The following is a 19,234-nucleotide window of genomic DNA, read 5'->3' as shown; positions in this document are numbered from 1 at the left end:
CAAACTCGTCAAAATGTTCATCGAAGCAGAAAATTAAAATAATTGATTCGACAGCTTTCTATGCAGGCACACCTGTGTCTGTGTGTAGGTGCTCACACACTGGCCGCGCAATCAAGCAGACACTATCAATGACAATCAATGCAAACACGCGCACCAGAATTCCTGGCATTCCAATTCATTTATACACCTAACATACGATTGAGATGTGTTCTTGAAACATAAGTTATTCTGTTTGATAACATGTCATTTTATCTTACATCCAGTGTAAACGGTTTACTAGGTAGTATTTTGAGTTTTTACATCATGTTCTTGATATGCTGTGTAAACATTAACCATTAGGAACCTCATTAGATTCTAATCAAACAGAACAGAGTCTGCAGTCAAGTTGGTCAAAGTCCAGGTTCAAGTGCTGTTGGGTTCTTTTGTTTGCTTCAGAAGCGGCAGTGGCGTGTTCATATCTGAAGTGGTCAAAGGGAGCGCCGCTGAGCTAGATGGTCGACTGATGCAGGGAGACCAGATTCTGTCAGTCAATGGAGAGGACACGAGACACGCCTCCCAGGAGGCGGCAGCTGCCATTTTGAAGGTGTGACTATACAAAAGCACTGGAAGCATGAAAGTTACGGTTTTCTTTTTATTAAACAGCATCAGATTGAAATTGGAGGCTGTAGTTTGTGGTTTAAAACGTTTAAAAAGGAGAAGCTTTAGTGAGAGTTTGGATATTGGTAGAGGTTTATCTGAAATCATTTACTATATTTTTGGCATTTTTCAGGGCTCATAAGACCAGAATCACTTTCTCTAGAGCTTGAGTGGTTTTGGTTATTATAAATGTAACAGTGAAGCTGGTTCTGGTTCAGTTTGAAGTTCTGACAGAAGCTTTGCGTCTGCTCTACAGTGCGCTCGAGGTCCCATCTTATTGGAGCTGGGTCGACTCAAAGCAGCATCGTGGATTTCATCCAGGAGCAGCTCACAGGGGAGCCAGGTGAGCCCAGAACCTGTTCTCTCGCCGTGATCCACAAACAGGTTGTGTTCTTTTGGCTTGATGCCTTCTGTGATCTTCAGGTGAGTCACGTCAGCAGGAGCAGTCCAGGTGTGGTGGCTCCACCCCTCTCTCAAAATCCAATATCATGTGACCCTCCAACTTCCACCCAAACCTTAAACAACAACACCACCAAACACAGCAGTGATGTCACTTCCTGTCCAGGTAGATGCAGCTGATGCTTTAAAAGGGTTGATCCCTGTCGGGGAGGATGGGGGGAGCTGATCTAGTGTGTGCTCTGTGTGCAGGGGGGGGCGCAGGTGTGCGGACCGTGGAGTTCAGCAGGGTAAGGCCCTCTGAAACACACACTGTTAAGGTTTTTGCATCTGAACTGCAGACACGCTGACCTTCGACTCTGGACTTGATGCTGTCAGCAGCGCGGCGTTAATACAAAACGAGAAAACATGCTGACCTTCCTTCACACAGCGGATCAGCCAGGTCTCTGAGGCGTGAAACACTGGTGTCAGCATTGACGTCTGACTCTGCTCCTTCCTAAAGGTCGAAATCTAAAAATGAGAGTTGACACTCAATACTGTTATAATTTGAAGCTGTTGAAAAAGATCTATATTTACATCCAATTTACTAGAATAAGAATACAAATGGATTTTTCACAAGTGAAAGAGAGAGATGACTCATTCTCTTTGAATTTAAAGGAAATAAAACAGCCTAAAGAAGCAGAAATCATTAAAGTTCCACTCCAATCATCTTTTGATCTATTGTAAAGGCATTCCCAGTGGTCTTTTAATTATGATTTTTAGCCAAAAATGTTTTAAAAAAACTGTCATTTTCTAGGACATAGTTTCTCCAGAGTGGCATTAGTTCATTTGAAATTCACCTCTGAGTTGTGAGCAGAACTGTAGGCATGGACCAACCCCACCCTCCCTTCCCGTCACCCATAATTGAGACATGTTCCTCCACTATCTTACAGCCCCTCCCACCCCCAAAGCTAACATTAGCCGCGCATCAAACATGGCGACCAAGATCAGAACTATCCAGCTCAGACGAGAAAAATAAAACGTGTTCATGGATCTAGAGAGTTTGTGGTTCACCCTGCGTATTTCTACTTAACAAAAACAATCTTTTCTCATCTGCTCTTTACTCACAAAGATTCTAATCAAGAAATACTCAGAAATGCAAATTCAAACTTAAATTTCTTTATATATGTCACAAGAACCATCAAACACACCATTTTCATGGGAGTGGGTTTTGAAATAGTTTGATCTTGTCTAATGGGTAAATGCAGAGAATTAATGGGAACGCTTTTTTTTCTTCTGGTTGGATCTCATTTTGGATAATAGTTTCCCAAATGAGCAGCTGTTGAACCTGCATGATATTTCCAGAAGGTTTGGTCTGCTTCAGTATTTAGTTTTCTCCTGAGAGAGTCGTGTGGGCAAAAAAAAAAAAAAACTTCTTTAAGTTAGTTTAATAGATAAAATATTGACAAAAAGATTTTAAACAACCTAACACCAAGTCCAAACTATTCAAATAAACATAGAAGATAATAAAAAAAGCCTTTGTGAATACGTTTGTTTGTCTTAACCCTATAACACTGAAGATGTCACCACTCTTGATACCATCACTACTCCACTGTTCATGCGATCAACATGATCCGGCTGATTTTGATGTAGAGAAAAGTGTCTTTCACAACGGCTTTGCTCTGTCATGCAACACATGACGGAAAGTGTTGAATAACGGCGCAAAGTTGCTTTTCACCTCAAGATTGTGTTAATTGCATCAACAGATGAAGAGGTTTTACCCTTTAACACCGGAGCTCCAGTGTTTATGTTCTTTGATTTACAGTAACTTTTCAACCGTTAACACAATAATTCCAGTAGATTGTGAAGGAGAAAAGCGGCTCGATGAGCCGCTTTTCTCCTTCACAATCTACTGGAATTATTGTGTTAACAGTTGAGAAGTTACAGCATGTTAATGATTATCTGTTTAATCGTCACCAATGACATAAATCCACATTCAGTTTTTTTTTTAAAGCACCAACTTCTGATCTTCACGCTTTATTCCCCCGTAATAACAGGGCAGCACCGACTCTCTTGGCGTAAGTGTGGCTGGGGGAAAAGGCAGTCCTTTAGGGGACATTCCCATCTTCATTGCTATGATTCAAGCCAGTGGACTTGCAGCAAAGACACAACAGCTGAAGGTGAGCACGGTTTCAGTGTTTATCCACCTTTCTGCTCCCGATTCTAATCATTCAGGTTGTTAATATTCACGTAATTCTGTAAGTTGTGTTTCAAATTGTGTGTGTTTGTTAGGTGGGTGACAGGATTGTCAGTATTAACGGTCAGTCAGTAGACGGTCTGTCTCACAGTGAGGTGGTGACCATCCTCAAGAACAGCTACGGAAACATTAGTCTGCAGGTAAAAGCACTCGCCACACTATAGAAAACAGATAACTGTGTAAGAAGTCATCATGTTTGCAGATGATGAAGTCTTTATCCTTTATGCTTAAAAATTAAACCAAAAAAATACTTTGCAGAATAAATTTAATAATTGCTTCCTAATTTTGTTGAATATTTGGGATAAAAATAGAACAAAACAGCCGGTAAGTATCAGTCAGCCTTGTGTTTTACGGATGTAATACTCTTCTGCGGCTGAGCACTTGTGCACCTGAGTGTGTTATCACTGTGGTCCAGCAGGCACACTGTTGCATGCTGGTAGTGAAATGGTGGCGGTGCTTTATGCTAATAAGCTGCTATCAGCAGCTGCAGACAAACACCTTCCTGAGTGGATTCTGTTTCCGCCTGAGTGTGTCAGCAAGCTCCAGTGACATGAGTCTTTTTAGTCAGCACCGTCCCATAATCCACTCTGTTTGTAGGCTAAGTGTTTCTTTATTTTTTTATTCATTTCAACCATAATCAATAAAAAGTATTAAAATATTATATTCCTGTCGAATAAAACAACTAAAATGAGAGGGAAAAATGTGTTCAGAAAATAACTGGTGACAGCATTAGTGGTACAATTACATTTATGATTAATGGATATGATAAATATTGGCACAACTCATACATACCCATCCTTCTTGCATATTTCATCAATGTAATCCCTTTTATTCTCTTTTTAATATTTAATGTGGCTCATTCTGTCTTGGTTTAAATTATTCCATAAATGAACTTTTGTCATCAGGATTGAGCGTTTCTCCACTAAAGTATTTAAACAGAATCTAAAGGTTTTTTTGAAAATGTTTTTTAAAATGCATAGTATTTTGAACTATTAACACCTCATTCTGTGAGCATGAATGGCTCACAGAATCACGAGGATTGATTTGGTTTTAGAGTGTACACTTTATTACAATGACTTATACTCATATAAAACCAAAAAGAGTAAACATTTGCCATAAATATTAACATCTTATCTTAACCCAGCCCAGTCATGAAGAGAAAAAAATAAGGATGTTCAAAAAACAGCTAATTTCTAGCCCATTCCTGTGGTGAGTTATGGTTCTGTAAAGAAATGGCCGCAATGTGGCATTCCACCACTAGGGGGAGCAAAGGAAAAGAAATGCGGCATGACGAGATCAAGAATTAAACATGATGAAGGCCGAACCATGCCGAGTTTCAGGAAAGAAAGGGAGGTTAACTCCAAGTTCTTATGTTAACAAATGTTTGCAAGTTTAATTTAGTTTAATTTTTGCACATTTTGGGCAGAGTTTTTTTTTTTTTTCATAGCTCCCTCTTGAGTTTAAATCGGGATTGCTTCAATGTCAGATGTAAAATATACAGCATGTATAAAATTGAATCATTTTATTTTTTTCTTGGTAAAATACATCTTATTTGAAATCCATTAGCCTCTGTGCATAATTGTGTAGTAATAAGTGATTAAGCTACGTTGTTGTTGGTGCATTTTTTCCAACTTAGAAAAAAACAAAAAGCTACAGAGAACAAGTTGACCACAGGTTATTTTGCTGTTATGTTACTGGTTTGGCCCACTTGAGATCAGACGGATTGAATGAACCCAAATGAGTTTCACACCCCTGGTTTAAAGCATCGTATATGAACTCCCTGATTTTGTGTGTCTCAGGTGGTGGCCGACACAAACATCGGCATCATCGCCTCTCAAGTGGAGAGTTTAACTAGCAGCTCCGGTCTATCTGCCAACACGGACACACACCACGCAGCTGAGTCTGAGTGAGAACGCACAAACTCACAGTATAGTGATAGCTGAGGCCATCGTGAGCTTGACCCCTCCTCTTCCTCCGCAGGGGTCCACGGCCCAACACCATCACCCTGGAGAAAGGCTCTGATGGTCTGGGCTTCAGCATCGTTGGAGGCTTCGGCAGTCCCCATGGAGACCTGCCCATCTACGTGAAAACTGTTTTCAGCAAGGTTAGAACATAGACATATATCAACTGGGGGGAACCAGCATCTGTTGCAGAGGAAGTGTGTCCTTAGATGTTTCCTTCAAGCTATAAGATAAATCCCTGGGATCTAAATCTTAGGCCATGTTAAGAGCCAGGAAATACATTAAATCTGAGCTGAAGGGGACTAACTCTAGAGAGAGTACTTGATATGTTGAGCTACTACAGGTTGTGGTAAATGAGAAATTGTTCTCAATCGACTTACCTGGATAAATAAAGATTCAACAACAACTTTGTGAAATCAGTGATGTCATACTTCATGTTTAAAAAAAAAAAAAAAAGTAGTGAGCATGGTGTCTGCATTGCTCTTAAAATCCAGGGTACTAGATAGTCCTGCACTATGTAGTTTTTATGTAGTTGGTGATTAGGGTGGAATTCAGTCATAACCTTAGTGTTACTAGTGGTCATTTGTGGAACTGCATTTATTGATACTTCATGTTTAAGTTCTAATTCAAAAACTGAATGTGTAGATTTCAACTGAACTACTGCTGTGTTACAACTTTTGAATATGTAAAAACTAAAGTAAGGTTAAAAAAAAATTGTATTTCTAAATTTCAGTTCTATTTATTTAACCATATTTTAAAAAGTATCTAACAGAGGAACTAGCTTTTATTAAGCCTGAGCAATACTGAGCATTTGGGTATCCAATACCAATACTGGTCAGTATCGCCGATATCGATACCAATGTCGATATTTTTCGTAAATACGGTGGATGTGACATGAACCTCAACATTTCAATTGTTTTCAATCCCTGTAAATTATTTATTTGTTTATTTATTTTTTACAATTTTCCCCTTTTTAATTACTTGATAAACATAAAAACTGAATTAGGACAATATTTTCAAATAAGTTTTTATTAAAATAAAAACATATTGAAATTATATAAAAAGTGAGTGCAAAACAGTTAACAAACCAAAAGTAACAAGTAACTATGATACAAAAACAAATCACAATCTTTGATGAGAAAAAACCAACTGGTAAAAATGTAAATAATTTGTAACTTCTTAGCCTTTAAATAGAACAACAAAAACAAGTGAAAAGTAACTTGTCAAAAACAGCTCAGCATTAAAATAGAGAGGGAATAGAGTGAACAGTGCATGCCGCATGCATGCTCTTTCTCTGCTGCTGAGATCTCACAGGACTTCAGATCGATACAACCAAAATTTGGGATCGATCCGCCCAGCACTAGCTTTTATTGTGTTTTGAAAACTATTTATAGATGCAAAAGCCGCAAACCTTTCACAACGGCGTGTGTTCCAGGGGGCAGCAGCCGTGGATGGGCGTCTGAAGCGCGGCGATCAGATCCTGTCGGTGAACGGTGAGAGCCTCCAGGGTGCGACACATGAGCAGGCGGTGACCATCCTCAAGAAGCAGAGAGGAACCGTCACGTTGGAGATCCTGTCATAACGTGACCTGAATGCACACACAAACACCTGCACTCTCAGACTGCATGTGAAGTCTTCTCTCCTCTGTGTTTTCCCGCTCAAACGAACTGGAGGGCAGAACCAGCATTCACTGATGTCAGAGCCTCTTAGTCTCTTCCAGAACATTTTGAATTTCCCCAAGTTACAGTTGCTTTTCCTTTCAGTGTGTATTGACAACTTCAAATCAAATCACTTCGTTTTGGGGGTTTTTCTGTGGCCCGTCCCATGAAAGATCCCAACCACAACCTATCCATGCAGCTCCACGGTCCACTTCTGAGGTGTTCTTTAAAGAACCACAAGCACTCGGACCAGAACTGAACTAGCTCAGTGGTTCCTTCTGGGAATCCAGCTAATAGGTCCACAACCTCCAAACATACCAAAATCAGACTTCGTCTTTATTTGTGCCATGCTAATCATAAATGATACAATACCAACCTAGAGAAGGATGAATTCCTCACAGCAGATCAGCTTCTAATGATCTCTCCAAGCGTTTCGTCTGAAACCCTTCATTCGTTTCTGTTGCTCTGATCCACTTGATGGTAAAGCTGTTGTCTGCAGTTGTTTGACGCATTTGTTACGGCAGAAGCATAAATAAGTCGTCACGACCTTTAATCTGTTAGCATGTCTGCATTTATACAATGGTCAAAATGGTCAATATTAACACTGATTTGTTTGTTTTAAGTAAATGCCAAAATGTTACAATACTCAATTCAAATCAGGTTGACGTTTGGAGTTTTTTTCATTGGTTCTCCTATGTTGCCTTTTTGGACAGAAAACATCTTCAGACTTGATTAGAAGCAAAATAAATGTACTTAAACTAAAGCTCTGCCTCTGGGCGCAGAGTTTAAAATGTGCCATCATGCCGAAGTCGAACTGTGAAATTTCATTCATAAAAGATGGAAAACTTTACCTTCTGAAATTTGACTTTGGACTAAAATAATTTTGTCACCGTCTGAAGATATTTCTTTCTTGTTCAGCACACTTATTGTCGCATAAATCTAGTTATTGAGGGTGGAACCGTGACATTCTGCTCTGTGCTGGGAGATCTGAGTCAGAACGTCAGAGGGACTCTAGTCTAATCCATCAGTTTAGCTCTAATGTCGTTCATCTATATGAAATAAAAACATGCCTTTTTGTGAAAAAATATACAAAAAAGATGATTGTTTATGGAGCTTCATGACCTTCTAGTTCCATCAGCATCAGCTAGTTTCCCTGACGTTCATCAGAGGAACATCAGGGGCTTATTTTCTTTGTCAAACTGCTTTAAAGTTAGTTTCCATGGAAAGCATCTGAGACTTAAACTGCTGGGATGTAAAGAAACTATCCTGAAGAGGCTAGTTCTTCTGGAAGCTATGCAGAACGTATCCACGATGATCTTAAAAGTTGCAGTTTAATCTCAGATGCAGCATTAAAGGTTTTCATCTCCCACTGATTTATGGGTCATGGAGCTTTTTTAACGTTTGGAGATGAATCTCAGGACCTGGTGGGCATGAACACCCAACCTCGCCCCCAACAACAGACACGGTGTCTTCCATAATAGTTGTCATAGAGAGAGAAATAAAATTATTTTGTATAATAAATGTTTTGTAGATGCAAAGAGGTCACAGTCTAATGTTAATATAGAGATGTGTGCACATGTTAAAATAAATATGAAACTATTTCACAGTTTCTGTCATGTTTCATCCATTCTGATTGTCTTGAAATGGGATGGAAGGATTGAAAATTAGCATCCATTAAGGACGTACCAGGTTTCCCTAACAGAGGTCTGGTGCAAAACTAGATCCAAAGAAACAAATTGAACCTTTTCAGTAAGTAATTTTGTTTAGTTTTCCCCAGAATTCAAAATTGGCTTTAATTTTGAAATGAATGTACCTGAAATGTGTCAATTTCAGCTCCACAGCATTTCTAAAACCTTTAAAAATATATATATATATATATTTTAGACAAATTACAAGTTATCAACTTCTTTGAAAAGTTTCCAAAATTATTTTTAAAAAAAATAAATGTTCTTAGCTGCTGATTGAAAAGTTTAAATACCCCATTACTATGAGGAAAAATACAGTAAAACCACCAATAAAGTTTTTTCAAAGTAGCTGTGTTAGCTTTGTTATCAAATGAAAGCTAGCTAATGTTAGCTTTATTATCTGTGGTCCTTAAACCAACATAGCCAGACAGCAGTTATTCTGTGTTACAGTATTTTTGTTATTTCAGACATTTGCTGATTTATTGCTCACAAAAATGTGTCAAAGTTTTCTTTTCTCTCTTGTAATCTTCTTTTATTTTGTTAGCTGAATAGCTAACTAGCTAACCATTAGGCCCACAGATCATCCAGCAATTGTCACGTTCTTTTAAACATGTGCTGCTCTATAAATTAAAGCTAATTTAGAGAATTTCTGTTGTAATTTTAACAGCTTGAATTAAATAACGTGTTAGCAAGTAAATGTACATCAACTGGTAGCAGTTTAAATGGTAAAATATGCTACCTACAATCATGCTGATACGTTATGTTGACATAATTATTGTCCAAACTTATCTTATTTTTGTAGATAAACTATAATTTATTTTTTTAACTTCACTTGGAATTAACACACTAGAGAAATATGTTTCAATTCCTAATGAAAGCTTAGAAGCCTTGTGTCGTATTACTGTAGCAATGTGACTTCATTAAAGTCTCATGTCATGACTTGGTTTTATTTACTTGTCATATTATGTCATTAATGTATTTTGTTATGATTTTTTTAATTCAAGCTTTGTTTAGGTCAGTCATTAAATAAAAATAAATAAATGAAGTATCTTTGAATTGTTTTCTGTCTCTAAAGTTTTTTTTCTCTGTTCTTTCACCAAAGATTAATTACCAGGCTACAATAGAATTACATTAACTCTGAAATAAATTAAATAGGGGTTAATTCTCAGAGGTAAAACTTAGCCAGGGGTTTTCTAAATGTTCCAGTTTTTATTGATCATTACCAAACCTGGAAATTTACTGTGATTTTTTTTTTCTTTGCATTTGACCTTTTCATAGTCAAACTCAAGAACCATTTTTTTGGTTTAAGCCCCTGCATCTAATCCATGATGCTGGTGGTATAGCAGGGCGGCTTTGAGTCCCATTTTTAGAGTCTCCGGTTCTCAGGGGGAACGCTGAGCCACATTTATGGTATGCTTACATTGATTTCACTCCATTAAACGTATTTGTACAGCTCTGGAAATAAAACACTTTCACCCACATTCCTCTTTTTCAGCTTCTTGTTTATCTTTAATCCAAAACTTGCATAAATACATGTAAATCTGAATTGTATTATAGCTACAAACTACATCACAGCAGCTTTAACCCTCACATGAGTCATGTTTTACACCTGTTTTCTTGACTTTATCTGAAAATATGTTAATTTGATGGTATTTCCAGGAATGATGAGGGTCAAAGCAGAAGCTCGTTAGGAAAGATAACTTATTAATCAGCAGAGGACACAGAAAACTCAGAATTAGCTCAAGAAAGCAAAATACCATATCACAGTTCTGCAACAACTCATCCGAGTTATCGTACATCTTACAGTAAAAAGGTTGATTTCTATAAAAACAAGTCGTTAAACATTATTAAGGCTTAAAACAACTGACATGTTTGTGTTAAAGAATTTCACTTTGAAGATCTAGAGGCTAAGAGCCAATAGGATCAGTGGAAGGAGGTCACATGGCCGTAGCCTTCCTCTTCACATTCACGTATTCTCCGTGGTCGTCTCTCCTCCTGTAGTAAACGCAAACACGAGTTATTTCCTGCATCCTCCAGACTCTGTGGTCGATTCTACAGTTCAATAATTAACCACAAGGTCTCTCACAGTTAACTATTTATAACACTGAAAAGATTATGCCTCAAGTAACTCTCATTATCTAGTTACGTGTTTTCCTTCCTGTTTATCTCGATGTTTTGTTGCTTTATCAGTGAATGTGTAAGATAGACTAGTGCTGGGGCTACCATATTTGCAAAATTGTTTTAATGTCATGACTATGCAAAACAAAACATTGATCATTAATGTTTAAATGAGTCCTTTGAGTTTAAACAAACTTTTATCAACGTTTATATGAGTGAAGCATTATATAAAGCTGAAGAGCAGCACATGAAAGAATTAGTGCTGTGTCATGCTGTTTCAATAAAGACAAAAATCATTTACTATAATTTAAATAAAATCAGGTGTTTAAATGATTAATAATCTGATTACTTTTTTTGTGATGTGTTCTCACCTTTCATCAGCGCCAGGTTCACATATTTCATACATGTCTTCATCTGTGCTGCTCCTCCTGCTGCAAAGACAAAATGTTTCAGCTACACAAAGATCCGCAGAACAATTTACTTTAAATCTTTTTGATTCTCAAAAAGGTTTAAAATGATCTTCAATAAGCCGCATGGCCACATTTCTGATGCAGGAACACGATCAGAAACAGCTGTTCAATTGATTTCCAAACGATTAGGCTTAAGTGTGGTGAACATTTCAGCAAACACTGAAGTCGTCTCACATTGTTTCAGCTTTTAGACTGTTTACAGATAAATGCAGAAGAACAGGATCAGTCCGGTCTGGTTACAACAGCAGCTGTGGAACTCCAGTTTCTACCTGTTGTTGCGTTCCAGGACGGTGTCGTAGTTTTCTTGTACATGTCCTGCTGTTTTGCTTCCCCTACACACAAACAAAGTCGCATGTTAGCAAGAGTTATCTCCCTTTTGATTTTAAATGTCCAAATATAATGAAAAAAAGTCTCAGGGTTGCAAATTGTTTCTTGAACGGCTTATGTTTAGCAATTCCTGAATTGGTATTTTTTTAATTTACAGTAAACATAAAGACATGTTGTAAAAATGTGAATTATTGCTTAAAACGTGCAAAACTTGCATTGTTAAGAGTCTTAACCACGAGGTGGCAGCATTTGTTAAAAAGAAGAAAAGGTGGTTGAGTTTTATTAGGACATAAAAACATAGCTGGGATCTGGGAGTTCACTGGTTTTCCAGGTTATTCCTGCAGAAATCAGGAGCTAAATTTAGTTCCTTTTTGCTCAAACCTCAGTTTTGTTGTTTTTTTTCCATCTGAGATTTATTTTCTACAATCTGACCACAGGATCCAGTTTGGTTTCTGTTCAGTGCCAACATTTATACTTGGCTTGGTATAAAGTTTTCTGTTTTTCATGGTGGTTGACCAGAACCAGGATGTCAGTCATGCAACAGATTTCTGACACATCACTAGAGCCAAACATGAACCTCATCCTTCTCATTTAGGAGTGTTGCTTGTCCCGGTTTTGGAAGACAGAGTGTGTGAGGGTTAGTGAGTATTGGTCTATCCAGTCCACATGTGCTGTATGGATTCTGAGAAAGTGTTCAGTTCCATAAGGAGCATACAGACTGTGAGTGGAACTTGATCCCAGAGATTGTTGGGTTTTGAATTCAGTCTTGTTCAAAATTTTAAATACAGAATTTGGCTTGTGGACCGCTGGATTCTATCTGTTTTCTTTGCAGATGATGTTGTCCCATCAGGACCTTCAATATGCACTGGGACAGTTCATAGTCGAGCTGGAATGAGAGTGAACATTCAAAAGTCAGAGGTCATGGTTCTCGACTTGACTCTTAGAGTGGTTGGAGAACTTCTCCCTCAAGTGGAGGAGTTTGAGTATCTTGAGGTCTTTTTGAGGAGTGAGAGAAGGAGACAGGGATGTAGCAGCTGCAGTGATCTGATTGATGGATCTGTAGTGAAGAAGGAACTGAGCCAAAAAGGTAAAGCTCTTCCTTTAATAATCCATCTATGTTCTTGCTCTCACATATGATCACATAAGACACATGTCAAAGTCGAGGCCCGGGGCAGGATTCGGCCCTCCACGTAAATCTATCTTATTAATTGTCGGATGTTATCTTGCGCTCATTTCTAACTTGTATAATTTTGACAAAATATATTTTCATGGAGAATTAACCCATTAACCCACCAGCTAATGTAGCTCAGACATCTCTTTCAGATCCCTGAAGATGTTTTCTGGACATGTTTCACTGGGAAAAGACTCCAGGAAAGACTCAGGGATGGATGGATGGATGGATTCCATCTTGATCTGGTATTTGTTCATTCACATCTTCTCTTCAGGTCCTCTCACTCCCTCCAGGTAATCCGTCCACTTGGCGTGTCTGCTGTGATTGTTCTCTTCCATAAACTGTGGTGAGACCAGCTCCAGAGGTGGTCCAGATCCTGGTTTAGAGTACGGTGCCGTATGGATCTGCTGTGGTCACTAAATGCAGCAAGAAGCCGTTTTCCAAACCAATGATGTCAGCTTCTTGCATTGAAGTGTGTCTGTGTAAAACCTCTACATAAACTAAAGACAAACAAAAGCCCTTAAACACGAGTTCTAGCTCCAGTGTCTACATTCATTCAAATACTGTAACTCTTCAACCTTTGTTAACATAGTGGATTCTGAAGTGGAGAAAAGCATAGCATTCTTACAACACTGGATAAGTAGGGATAGTTTATGCTATTAACATGAATCATCCGATTTTATCGTGGAGAAAATTGTCTTGTGCAACATTACACACTAGTAATGCGTTGTATAAAGGGTGCAAAGCTGCTTTTGTCCCCATGTTAATCAGCTGATAGTGTAAACAGAGTTACGGTATGTCAGAGAGCACGTGTTACTGAAATGCAGCCGACGACAGCTCTGGTGTTAAAGGGTTAAAAACAGACTATCGTGGAAAGTAAAACCGATCTTTTGCTCCATTTGACATCCAGCATCCATAGATCTTCTCTCCTTAACCAATAGTAAGAGAGGATTCTGCCTATGGGGGTAAACGGATTGTAATGGACAATGTGAGGCTGGACAGGAAGAAAATGGACTGGATGACACAAATGTGATCACACTGTGGATTCCTGATGGTTACAAAACTTCCTGCTCCTCCATCATCTCTCAGAATCTCTCTGCTTTTGTCTGCTTTGTTCCTCAAAGGAGAGCTTTAAGGACGTTTGTTGCTGAGTTTAAGGGCCTTTTAGAAGATCAGTGAGCCTCATTACGATGTCTTGATATGTGCTGATCAAAAAGCAGCTCGTCACGTGAGGACGACTCAGCTCTCAGATCTGTGTTGTATTGCAGTTCTCCTATAGGTTTATAAACACTCAAACAAGCCGGGTCCCAAACAGAGATGCTTCCTCAGAGCCCGTATGCGTCTGCATGTGTCTGCATGCGTCTGCATGCGTCTGCAAGCATCTGCATGTGGAGTGGCAGTTCTACACGTAGTTACTCCCTGTCCGAGAACCCCCCAAAAATAGTCTTAACAGAATTTTGTTTGTTCTCATAAACTGCCATGTTTATCAGAACATAAAATAATACAACCTATGTTAAGAAAAACATACTATATAACACTATATAAAGTAGCAATAAAAAACGTTCATGATTTTAAAATTTCCATTAATATGCACCATAGCAATCTATATTTCAGAGAAGAAAAATCCTCTCACGGTTTGCTGTCTCTAAAACTGATTTCTATCTATGACAGCTTAAATTATGTCTTATCACCCGAGTAAATGTTAAATATTCATCTTTAATTCATCTTACTGATTTGTGAAAATTCATTTGCCTAATTATAGAACCCATCATGATCAAAATAAATGAATAAAAATAAACTTCAGATATGCAGGCTCACAATTGACCATAAAAATCCCCAGTTAACTGATTAAAGACATTTTTGAAAACGTTAATTAATGACTATCACAGTAATGACTAATCAGAAGTTATTTGTCCCATTAGTCTCTTATCACAGCAGTGTGCTGCATAACCATCACAGCTCATTCAACATTTATGAACTAATTATACAATAAAACCTTCGTGTTGCAGCAGACACGTGAGTCCTGACATGTGCTAGAGTTATCACTAATGTTACTTACAGCTGTTAATGCAAGTATGGGCATAGCGGAAGTTTTAGAAGAAATAAACAATGCAAATGCTACTTCAGTTAAAGGTTTGGTTGTCTTTTTTTCTCTAAATTGGGCACCGATTGACATTTTTGTCCTTCTCTCTGGTGTTTTGGCACTTAGCAAACTTCTCCATTAAAGGCATTGACTTTGAATTTCCGCCCGTACTGCCCTGACCTAAACCTGCTGCTGTGGATGTATGTCTGCATGCTGAGAGCTTCACCATACCTGAGGTCCCTCAGAGTGGTGTCATAGTGGTTAGTAACTTCGGGAGCTGACTCCGAGTCCCGACTGTTCTTCCTCCTGCTGACAGACGAGTAAAGATATCATCACATCAGAGTTCTCAATCCCAGTGCCGAACCATAAAAACATTTAAACCAATGACTTTATATTGCTGAGGCTGTTGCAGGAGTCAAATTCTTCATTGATTTACGGCACATAATGTATCTTTTTAGAAACTAGAATTTAGAATCTGAGATTATTAATGTTATTATCTACTAACTCAAACGTCAATCGTCAGCATTTAAATCAGTTTATTTCAAAAGTGCTTTTAAAATATTAGAAAGGAAAAAAACACCAAACTGAGGATAAAAAAATAAATAGAATAATTTCCAAATTTTATAGTCTACATCATTCCAGGCCAGATCATTTTAACCTCATTTTTTTTAAATGGGCTGTGAAACTTCACATTCATATTCCATGGACTTGGTCACAGTTGGACGGAGATTCTGATCATCAGACAAAGGAATGACGAAGTCTGACTGACCTGCTGGACTTTTCACACCAGAGCTTCTTCACAACGAAGGCGATGAAGGCGAGGAGAAGGAAGCCGCTGACGGCGATGATGCCCGTCAGCCACTGAGGCAGCAGCCGCTCGTTCGCCCGCAAACCTGCAGGAGAACACAGAGGTCACAGGTCATCGTCAGGAAGGTCGTCTCACTGAGGATGATGATGATCAGTCTGTAGCTGATCCTTCATCTTGATACATTTTCACCTCCACAGTCAAATCAGTCAGAAAGAATCATCCAAACTTCTCTGCCCTCCAGTGGTCTAATGAGGAACTGCAACATTTCATTCTTCCAGTTTAGAAGAATGAGGCCTTTACAACAAGAGATAACACAGTTCTCTGTTTAAAGCCAAACTGAAGAGAATCTGACTGCATGCCACTAGATTTACGTTAAAAGTGAGGGACTTATTATTGTTTGCCTTCTTGCATTACAACAGGTTTAGTATAAGGCTTTTCTTCACTGTTATTTGCTTTTTCGCAAAAAAAAAAAAAAAAAAAAAAAAAAGCTTCCTGAATTTTTAGGTTTCATTGTCATGTTGTGAAGATCAAACATATATCAGAGTCAGAACAAAAATCAAGGTTTGAACTGAGTTGTGGGGAAAGTTCACTGAGTCCCTAATTCAACCAGGAAAATTAGTGAAACTTGTTCTTCACAGCACTAACTAAAGCAGATGGGCCTTCCAGTAAAACAAAGGATGTTGTTGTTTTAAAGTTTCTTTATGGTTCTTTACATTTGGGTTTTCTGCTCTTTTAGAATCTTATCCCAATCAGGGAGAGGATGATCATTTGAAGAGGATTTAGCATCTGAGAGCTGGCCCACTGTTAAGTTTTGTTTCTGTTTTGCAATATTAAGACAATTTCTAACATAAGATCTTACAGACAACTTATAGCAAACTTAAAAATGCACCATATATTTGGATTCTATGAGAAAATCCTCTCATGTAAAACTGAGCCGACTCCATTTTTCACGTTTGCCTCAAAACTGCATCATTCATCAATTCCTAAAGTAAAGCAAGTAAAACTTATTTAGTGAGACTACAAACAAGAAAGCATTTATTTAGAGTAATGATTTAATTTTTTTTACTTTACATACAAATTATATTAAATCAATTTAAACTACTCTGAATATCTGAACATCAGGAAATAAGTTATATGGAAAAAGGTTCATCTGTCTTGTATTTATATATATATATCTGACATTATACACACATATATTTATATATTTATTGTATATATGTATATATATATACTAATAGGTATAGTGGCCTTTAACACTTTTAGTGTAGCAATTCTCTGGTGATACAAATATAAATAAAGTTAAGAGTTCTTATGCAGTATAATCTCCAGGTTTCAACATTCTTGAATTTAAATGCGGTGATCAAGCAATTAACCAATCATGACTGATAAACTTCATATTTACAGTCGTGTTTGAAGTATTTTTTGATAACAAAATGTTGTTTTTCTTTATTTATATGCAACATTTCTTACCTCCATCGCCTTTTTATTTGATATTGTATCAATAAAGTTTTATTTTTTTAATCTAAATTTAAATACTTCTGAGCGAAAGTCTAAACTTACTTTTATGTTTATTATGTTGTGTTTCTTAACTTTTATAGGCTGACAAAAGGAACGCGCACCACACGCACGGTTTGAACTTTGGTACCTCATTACGTCTCCATGGCAACATGCCATCAATCAGATCCTTTTCACTTTGGTGACTTAGGCCTGTTTTTGCTCCGCCTAACAGAATCAGGACCGGGTTTGGGTTCACTCAGAGACACGGCTCATTAACAGTTTTAGCCTCTTTAAGGAACACGCTAATAACACACACGTGCTCGAAACAGTCGGCAGCAACACACGTGTGATCAAAGTCCATACTGAACGAGTCCATCCATCCTTCTGTTCCATCAGGCCAACCATAGGACAGATGGGGGCTTAGGGATGGTTGCTAAGTAGAATTGGGAAATTTATACACATTCACAGCAAAGGATAGAATATCACTATTCTATTTTGACAGATTCTGTGTGGCAATAAAGTGGTGTTGAAGCACATTGTCTGCTGGAGTGAAACCAAAAACTATGACATAACAGAACCTTAATCATTGCCATAAAGGCAAAAGTCATAAAGGGCAGGATTCTGCTGATGCAGCACATTTTACAGTTTGATACCATCACTATAAAATGTGCTGCGAGAAATAAAAGCTGCTTCCTTGTAGTAATTGCTATAGGTTAAACTTTAAACAGGAACAGTTTTCTCAATCCTAAAATACCAAAAGTTTTTAAAAAGTGTCTTTTCAGAAATGTTCTTATTTTGGTTTTGCTCACACAAACAGACGCTTTTTCACATGGAAAATCTTTCTTGAGAGTCTATCAGGGACAGATTTCACGTCAAAATAAAATATCAACTATCTTTTCACTCTGTAATTTGATATCAACACGCTGAAGAAGAAACTTTAGAGTCTGACATCTCATCCAGAGCTGCTTTAGTGCATCATGGGAAGCTGATCAGACGACGTACCTGTTTGGGCCCCAACAGAACCAACAACCAGCAGCAAACTGGACACCAGCACAAGTAATGGTCCCATCACAAAAGCACAGGAGAGGATCCCAGCAGGAGCACGCAGAGCAGGAGCGTTGGAGGAGCGTCTGAGGAGCTCCTGGTGTGTTCGTGGACCTGCGGGTCAGTTCTGCTAAAGATTAACCAGAACTGAGGCTTTTATCTGCTCTGAGAGCGCGTCCACTTCCTCCCACCTGCACTGCTGCTCTCTGAAAAACACTCCTTTATGGGGTTTTGCGGCTCACTCGGGCATCTTTCTGGAGAAAAAAAATGAAATCACACTTGAAACCCTCACTTTGACCTGCTGACAGCTGTGTTGTCATGGTAACCGCTGCATTCTGGTCGGGACAAAGTTTTGGTCTGAAGGAAATACTCCCAGATTTCCTGTTTTAACACTAAAACCAAGCTCTTTTTAGTGAATATTTCTGGAGGAAGTGATCGAGGCCAGAGCTGTTTGCAGCGCTTTCTCTCTCTCAAAAAGTGATTGTCATGAGAAGCTAAAAAATTATCATTTCAGAGGCAAAGTCCACCTCTTAGCGCTCATCCAGATGATGAAGCTAAAGCTGAAAAGAAAAAACAAAGTCTGAAGTCTAACTAGTTGAATTCCTCTGCGGTGTTTCATTTCTTCCTTCTTAGATCCTCTTCTCTATTTCTTTTCTGCTTCATCCTAGTCTTTAAAATGAACGAATTCACTCAAATAGGTTAAATTAAACTATAAAATCGGCCTCATGTCTTTTCTGCCTTATGTGCTGTTGTGGTAAACTGTGGAATAAGTTATATCACCATTTGAGTTATGATATTAATAGGAAGTTTGAGGCCATTTTTTTTTTGTTTTGTTTTTTTTTTTTTTTGTCTGGTTTGAGCCCTGCGACAGACTGGCGACCTGTCCAGGGTGAACCCCGCCTTCGCCCGTCAGCAGTCGGGTTAGGCTCCGGCACCCCCGCGACCCCGAAAGGGACAAAGCGGTCAGGAAAATGAATAAATGTATGAATGAATGAATGAATGTCTGGTTATAAGAAAAGTCTTCCTAGTGTTTTTTGGTGTGTTAAATTGGCACTGATGGACCTGATGTTTTATATATATACATGTAATTGTTAAAGATTTATAAGAAAATAACCCCTCAGTGGAGTCAAAGTAAAGGTTGAAA

General features: G+C 38.2%; 2 protein-coding genes across 7 annotated transcripts in view; one reads left to right on the top strand and one right to left on the bottom strand.

Moving 5' to 3' along the window:
• Positions 1–9,633, top strand: part of patj (PATJ crumbs cell polarity complex component) — a 101,074-nt gene extending 91,441 nt beyond the window's left edge. For all 5 annotated transcript variants that reach the window (XM_024258801.2, XM_024258798.2, XM_024258800.2 and 2 more), the window contains 9 exons: positions 436–583; positions 893–979; positions 1,060–1,201; positions 1,285–1,322; positions 3,069–3,191; positions 3,304–3,408; positions 5,068–5,174; positions 5,249–5,372; positions 6,665–9,633. In XM_024258801.2, the coding sequence (XP_024114569.1) occupies positions 436–583; positions 893–979; positions 1,060–1,201; positions 1,285–1,322; positions 3,069–3,191; positions 3,304–3,408; positions 5,068–5,174; positions 5,249–5,372; positions 6,665–6,811 (1,021 nt within the window). In that variant the 3' untranslated portion in view covers positions 6,812–9,633. The remainder of the gene's footprint in view (positions 1–435; positions 584–892; positions 980–1,059; positions 1,202–1,284; positions 1,323–3,068; positions 3,192–3,303; positions 3,409–5,067; positions 5,175–5,248; positions 5,373–6,664) is intronic.
• A 420-nt stretch (positions 9,634–10,053) lies between these two features.
• On the bottom strand, positions 10,054–18,300 carry pdzk1ip1 (PDZK1 interacting protein 1). 2 transcript variants are annotated; one of them, XM_024258813.2, is made up of 6 exons: positions 18,049–18,300; positions 15,511–15,634; positions 14,973–15,047; positions 11,430–11,492; positions 11,062–11,121; positions 10,054–10,567 (listed from the first exon to the last, which is right to left on the bottom strand). In XM_024258813.2, exons 1-6 carry the CDS (start codon positions 18,113–18,115, stop codon positions 10,510–10,512), a joined length of 447 nt encoding a protein of 148 aa, XP_024114581.1. In that variant the 5' UTR covers positions 18,116–18,300; the 3' UTR covers positions 10,054–10,509. The 2 variants fall into 2 exon arrangements, with proteins under 2 accessions (XP_024114581.1, XP_024114578.1); XM_024258810.2 differs by having other exon boundaries at positions 14,973–15,050; positions 18,049–18,299.
• Between the last annotated feature and the right edge of the window lie 934 nt (positions 18,301–19,234).

Source organism: Oryzias melastigma, linkage group LG4, assembly GCF_002922805.2.
Source record: "Oryzias melastigma strain HK-1 linkage group LG4, ASM292280v2, whole genome shotgun sequence".
In the NCBI taxonomy this organism is placed as follows: domain Eukaryota; kingdom Metazoa; phylum Chordata; class Actinopteri; order Beloniformes; family Adrianichthyidae; genus Oryzias; species Oryzias melastigma.
This window is presented reverse-complemented; position numbering and strand designations above follow the sequence as displayed.